This window comes from Miniopterus schreibersii (assembly GCF_964146895.1).
Source record: "Miniopterus schreibersii genome assembly, chromosome: 12".
Lineage (NCBI taxonomy): Eukaryota > Metazoa > Chordata > Mammalia > Chiroptera > Miniopteridae > Miniopterus > Miniopterus schreibersii.
In genome coordinates, this window is record NC_138112.1 from 66,656,577 (window position 1) to 66,663,430 (window position 6,854).

The following is a 6,854-nucleotide window of genomic DNA, read 5'->3' on the forward strand; positions in this document are numbered from 1 at the left end:
TGGATCCGGCCCCACAGCCCACCCACAGTCTCCCCTTTCCTAGAAAGCTCCCTCTTCCCCAGCCAGAATCACTCAACTGAGCCAGCATCAGCCCCAGCTGCGAGGCAGAAAACCAGGGTGAGGGGCAGCTTTTGGAGCCGTTCCTCAGGGCCCCGGGCTGGGAGGGCACCTCCCCCTGCCTTCAGGGCGGGAGTTTTACCAGAGCCCCTGGTGGCCAGGGAGCGCCCCTCCAGGTGGGCCCCCTTTGCCTTTAGAAACTCCCACTTGCCACCTTCCTCATTTAAGTCCCGGGCCCTCAGCTCCTTACAGCTGGGAGGGGCTACTGTGGGCTCCGTGGTGTTTCAGGTGTCAGGAGCCTTGGTCATGGCCTGGGGTTACTGCGTGGCCCTGTTGCTGCTGGCCACTCTGGGGCTGGGTCAGCAGCCACACTCCAAGCCCGGTGTCCCAGGCCTGTGGCATAGCTATGACTGTGGGGTCAAGGGCATGCAGCTGCTGGTGTTCCCCTGGGAAGGCCGGACTATTCAGTTCAAGGTGATGGGTGAGTGCCAGCTGAATCTCGGAACCCCACCATCCTGGGCTGCAGTGGGAGGCTGGGGTCCTTTCCCTGGAACAGGAAGAGTGGGGGCCTCCCTCCAGCCTGAGGGTGGCGGCCCCCAGCACATAGGGAGGAGGAGGGAGGAAGGCCGGTTCCCAACCTCGATTTCCCTGGTCCCCCCCAGACAGCTTCTCCCAGGCCAGTCAGTGTGCAGGGGGATCACCCGGCCATTGTGCTGAGCTGCAGGGCCCAGGCTCTGCACGGCCAACCACACCCAGCTGCTGCGGCTGCTGGCCCACCAACCGCTCTCTAAGAGGCAGGGCGGGGCCTGGTGTGGAGAAAAGGGAGGTGGGTTTCGAATCAGGATTTGCATCGGTAGCTTCTAAGCTGTGTGATCTTGAACAACTATCGGACCCCTCGGAGCCCACTTACCTGTAAGATGGGAAAGATGAGCCCAAACTTGCCATGTGGTCTGAACAGAAGTGCAGGGGACGTGCCCACACCCAGAGGGTGCCCTGGCTGTTCTGGGCTGACCAGGTAGGTGAACACCTAGCAGGTGTCCCCAAGTGAAGTGACTACAAAAGCCAGTTAACCTGGCAGACTCAGCTCTTTCCACAAAATCCCGAGTTCGAATCTGTTTCACCCCTCGTTGTGTGCGTGTGCCCGGGGAAGCTTGCTCACTCTCTGTGCCTCAGCTGCCTCGTTTCCAGAACTCGGATGACTAGGTTTGAAAGAACTGATATAAAATACTCAGCCCAGTGCCTGAGCCCTACTTATTTCTCCACTACATTTTCATTCCTGCCCACTGCTGAGTGCTACCAGCAGGGAGCCTGAGCTAGAAAGAGCCTAAGATGAGCTGAAGCCACCCATTTCCTCACAGATGTGGAAACTGAGACCAGAGAGGGGAAGGGGCTTTCCCAAGACCACACAGCAAGCTAACAGCAAAGCTAAGTCTGGAACCTGGGTCCCCTGCTCCTGAATGGAGAATCTTCTCAGCAGACCCCAACGGCCTCTGGCTTCACTCTTCAGCCCCCCTGACTCCTCCCCTTCATCCCTCTTTCCCTTCCTGGCCCCAGATGAATTTGGGAACCAGTTTGAGGTGAACAATTGCTCCATCTGCTACCACTGGGTTACAGCCAAGCCCCAGGGGCCCACAGTCTTCTCTGCTGATTACAAAGGCTGCCACGTGCTGGAGAAGGTAGGGACCCCTTGCTGCTCTAGGGGAGAGTCCCATGGCTGGGAGTTAGCTTGGCCTAAAACAGTATCAGGCTGGGGAGGCCCCTCATGGACCAGGGATGCATCGGCACCTAAGATCACTCAGTGAGCTGGACTGTCGTGGGTACCCGCCCACAAATCCTGCCTAACACCCAGCTGGGCTCTCCATGGCCATCTGCCTGGGTGCCGAGTGGCCTCACCTAGCTGCTCTATTTGCCTTCTCACCTGCAGGACGGGCGTTCCCACCTGAGAGTGTTCATAGAAGCTGTGCTGCCCAATGGTCATGTTGACGTAGCACAAAATGTTACTCTGGTCTGTCCCAAGCCTGACCATACCTGGACGACTCCAGACAGCCAGCTGGTGCCATCCACCACATTCTCACACTCGACCCTGAGTATCGGTTCCCTCCGCCCCACCACACAGCACAGCTTGGCCCATTCAGCCCCTGCCTCACCATCCTTTGGATCTGGCCCCACCCCCCCCACCTGGGCTGGCCCCCATGGGGGCACCTTGGAAAACTGGGAAGTTGACAAGCCAGATTACATAGGTACGTAGGACTCTTCTGTGGACATACACCCCGTGTCCAGGAACTTGTAGCCTATCAGGTAGCCTGAAAGCCTTTTACTAGGCTCAAGAAGCCACCTCCCTCCATTTCCCTAGAATCTGCTGTCCAACTAGCTTCTCATCTCCTCACCACTCTGTCACCAACCCTAGGCACCCATCTGACCCCGGAGCAGTGTCAGGGGCACTCTGGGCACATCCCCTGCATAGTGAGAAGTTCAAAGGAAGCCTGTCAACAGGCTGGCTGCTGCTATGACACCACCAGAGATGTTCCCTGTTACTATGGCAACACAGGTACAACTTCCCATGCCAAACGGGGTCCGGTCCTCTGAATCCTGAAGTGATAGGAGGGCTTTCTCCTCTACCCTGGTCCTAGGGGAGCCTGACCCCAGAATAGATGCAGAACAGACCTTCAGATGGGGACCACATGCCCCAGCTTGCCTGACAGTGTCCCCGGGGAACTACTAATAGATCTACCCTTGCATTTACCTTTAGATCTAGAACCTCCCAACCTAGGTGATAAATTAGATGGTGATCTTACTTTTAGACTATAGTTCAACTGTCTGTTCCATGCATGAGAGAACCTGGGTCTGTAAAGGGTTTGCTGCACAGCCCAAGCGGAGAGAAAGAGAATCGGGGGTCTTGACTCCTAAGGCAGCACTTTCAACACTGATTGTCACCAACCAGCCCATCCCCCTGTGTCTGTGCTGGGCGGACTCTAAACCCCAAAGCCCTGATTCATGTCTTTGATCCACCTTTGTCCCAGTGACTGTCCAGTGCTTCAGAAATGGCCACTTGGTCCTGGTGGTATCCCAAGAAACAGCCTTGGCACACAGGATCAACCTGGCCAACATCCACCTGGCCTATGCCCCCACCAGCTGCTCCCCGACCCAGGAGACGGGGTCCTTTGTGGTCTTCCACTTCCCTCTCACCCACTGTGGCACCACAGTCCAGGTAGGCACAGGGGCCATGGGCTGGCGCCCAGCACTGGCCCCGGGAGGGCCTCACCCAGCTGTCGTCTCCGCAGGTGGTTGGCAATCAGCTCATCTATGAGAACCAGCTAGCGTCTGACATCAACGTCCAAAAGGGACCCCAGGGCTCCATCACACGGGACGGCAGCTTCCGGTGAGGGGGCGCCTTCCTCCAAAAGGCTGGACTGTGGGCTTGGGGGTGAAGGGAGCGTAGGTGAGCTCAGAACAGGACTTGGAGCCCTCTGGGTTCATGTTCAGGCTCCATCAGCTGACTTTGTGACCCCATCCCAGCCTCCCCAGCTGGGCAGGGGCTGATGATATCCAATGGGGCCTGGCAGGCAGAAGCCACAGCAGTGCCTGCAAGGGCCAGGGTCCCCAAGAGCGCTTGCCTTTACCCCTCCCAGGACTAAGCTCAGAAACTAAGCAACCTCAGGAGGAAGCCGAGGCTCTGACTGTGCTGTCCCTGCCTCCTGATCTCACAAGTTAGTCACAGATGAGGCAGAAGACACCTGGCTCTGGGCTCTCAGTGTAGTGGGGAGAGGGGCAGAGGGAGAACCCCTCAGTGAAAGGGGCCTCCAGGACCTGCTGACTTGGGTGTCTGCAGATGCCTCAGGGTGCTGGGCACTGGCCCGCTAAGATCGGGCGGCGCACTCAGGCTAGCGAGGGACACTAGGCCCAGCAACAACTGCAGGGACAATGACAACACTGGGCACAATCTTGTGATCTCACTGATCCTACCACAGCCCTCAGAGGGGGCGGGGGCAATTGCCATTTTACAAATGAAACAGGCTTAGGTTAAAGCGTTTGCTTGTGGTCCCATGGCCCGTAAATGGCTAAGATTCAAACCCAGGTCTGCCTGCCAGGTTTGACTGGCAGGGGGAGCTTCAAATACCAGAAGGAGGTGAGCATCCGTCAGCCCCATGCCCCACCCCCACGCCTCCATCCGGCTGTGCCCTGCAGTAGAGAGGGCCTGGCATGGTGGGCTTGAGCTGTCCCAGGAAGGTGAGGATGGCAGGGGGTAGGGGCCGGGGTGCATGTCACCCTAGCGATTACTCTGATGGTATCCATCTGCCTGCTGGACTGGGCCCTGCTTGTTGCACCCACATCGTGGGTACTTGGTTTATGATGTAAGCAAGATGTGTGACACTGTCTTCTCCCCTCATCCCCTCACACATGAACTTCAGGCTTCACGTTCGCTGCATCTTCAATGCCAGTGACTTCCTGCCCCACCGGGCATCTGTCTTCCCACCCCTTTCACCAGCCTCTGTGACCCAGCCTGGCCCCCTGCGGCTCGAGCTTCGGATCGCCAAGGGTATAGTGTCCCCATGCCTCCTCTCTGTCCCCACTCATCAGACATACAGCCCCAGGCTCACGAGCCTCTCCCTGCAGATGAGACTTTCCGCTCCTACTATGAGGAAAGGGACTACCCCATCGTGAAGCTGCTCCTGGAGCCCGTCCCCGTGGAGGTCCGGCTCCTGGAAAGGACAGACCCCCGCCTGGTCCTGGTGCTGCACCAGTGCTGGGCCACCCCCAGCGCCAACCCCTTCCAGCAGCCCCAGTGGCCCATCCTGTCAGATGGGTGAGTGGTGGCAGGTGCTCAAGCTGCCCCAGGGCTCCCTCTGCTTGCCTCCCCTCCCTCAGTGAGTGGCTTCCTTGACTTCTTTCCTTCCCAGGTGTCCTTTTGAGGGTGACAGATACAGGACCCGAATGGTAGCCTTGGACAGGGCTGAGCTGCCTTTCCCGACTCATTACCAGCGCTTCACCGTGGCCACCTTCACGTTCCTGGACTCTGGCTCCCAGAAGGCCCTCAAGGGACCGGTAAGAAGCGCATGTTCCGTTCCTGGTGCCTTAGGTTCCTCGTGCCTGCTGTCACCAAATCCCTCAGCACCTGCAAGCTGCTGCAGACAAAGGCTCCTAGACGGGCATGGTTTCACCACGCGTCCTGAACGGCCCCAGGTTCTGGCCTCAGGGCACCAGAGGTGACTGGTTAACAACTCAGAGGGAGGAGGGCAATTGCCATCAGCCCTAAACCTGAGCACTGGTCACAGTGCTGAGAGCAGCCTCGCTCTGAACTAGAAACTGTCTGATGTAATTATGCTTTGAGTTTTTATAACCCAGCAACTTCTCCAGAACTTAAACGTGGTAAACGTGGGTACTTTTAGGTTTTCTACATGGGCCACACTGTCATATAACTTTAATTCTACTGAACAGTATATATCTCTTTGACATTAACATACACAGATCTCTATATATCTTAAATAGCTGCATAGTTATCACATCAGAAGTAGACAGACTTCACGGGCTGGCACCAGAGGATGGCTGAATCATGTCGGCTGTGAATCTTTTCTGACCGAGCCCCTGACCTGCTGGCTGAAGGGGCTCCATTGGCCAGGGCTCGGGGGTGTTGGTTCAAGTCAGCTCCTACTTCTACTCCTTTCGGGAGCTGCCCTTGGCCTTGTGTTTCTGGAAGCAGAGCCAGCCTGTTCTCTCCGCCCTACGACACTGGTCACTGGGGGCCAACCCTGGTCAAGCCCCAACTTCTTGAAATTCCCTCTGTTGGTCAGTGACTAGCTCCAGGAGCAAGACAGCCCTCCCAGGGGCTCTGCACTCTGAGGCAGTGTGTGCGGAGCCGGCCGTGGGCTGGGGCTCGCCGGGTGCAGTGGTTCCTTCCATAGGCCCAGGGCCATCGGGAAGGAGAGATGCATGGATTGCAAGTGGGGTGCAGCACACAGGGCTCTGAACCTCACCAGCAGGCGCTGCAGTCTTGGTCCTGGTCAACATGCCCAGATTCTTCCCCCCCCCCCCCGCCCCCCTGGGTCCTGGGTCCTATGTCCCTGCCTCAGGGCTTCCTCCCATGTCCCAAGCCAGCCGATTGTCTCCACCTTTCTCTTCCTACCAGGTCTACATCTTCTGCAGTGCCTCTGTCTGCTCCCCCTCAGGGCTGGAGACCTGCTCCACTACCTGTGGCTCCAGGACTGCAAGTGAGCCTGGGGTGGGGGTGTTCTGCATTCTTTTATACATCTGGTCCTGGTTTCTGGGACACTAGGGCCCTGGATACCAGCCTCAGGTGCCTCTCCTCCCCTGGCAGGACAGCGGCGATCCTCGAGTGGCCACAGTGACATCGCCGAGCCGCAGAACCTCGTGAGCTCTCCAGGGCCTGTGGGTTTTGTGGATTCGTACAGGACGGAAACCACGCTGGGGCCCTCAGGTACAAGGGCCTATGAGCAAGCCCCAGAGGCCTTGGCTGCCGGGGTGTGTTAGCAAAACAGGAAAGCTCTGGCCCTAGTAAGGGCAGGGGATGGTGTCATTCATTCAGTGGGAACGACAAAGACAGGCGAGGTCCCGCAGCTTCGGTGCTGCCCCTGAGATCACAAAGGTCTGGGTGGAGGGTCGCCCAGCCTCGACATCCTTCCCACCCTCTCTCTGCAGGCTCCACCGGGAACTCTGACCCGAGGCTTCTCCTCTGGGTGGTCCTTTTGCTGGTGGCTGTTGCCATGGTCCTAGGCATCGGTGTTTCCGTGGGCCTGAGTCAGGCCCAGGCCAGGAGGCTCCGGGAAGGCAACAGAGGGTGA

The 6,854-nt window shown here is 58.1% G+C and overlaps 1 protein-coding gene across 1 annotated transcript; it reads left to right on the top strand.

The window, feature by feature from the left end:
- Nucleotides 1-302: 302 nt before the first annotated feature.
- Nucleotides 303-6,854, top strand: ZP1 (zona pellucida glycoprotein 1; the record flags this gene model as incomplete). Its single annotated transcript, XM_081154907.1, has 12 exons — nucleotides 303-538; nucleotides 1,612-1,733; nucleotides 1,982-2,297; nucleotides 2,465-2,605; nucleotides 3,078-3,265; nucleotides 3,339-3,436; nucleotides 4,467-4,594; nucleotides 4,672-4,861; nucleotides 4,956-5,100; nucleotides 6,182-6,263; nucleotides 6,371-6,490; nucleotides 6,712-6,854. The coding sequence occupies exons 1-12, from the start codon at nucleotides 364-366 to the stop codon at nucleotides 6,852-6,854; spliced, it is 1,848 nt and encodes a 615-aa protein (XP_081011033.1). The 5' UTR covers nucleotides 303-363.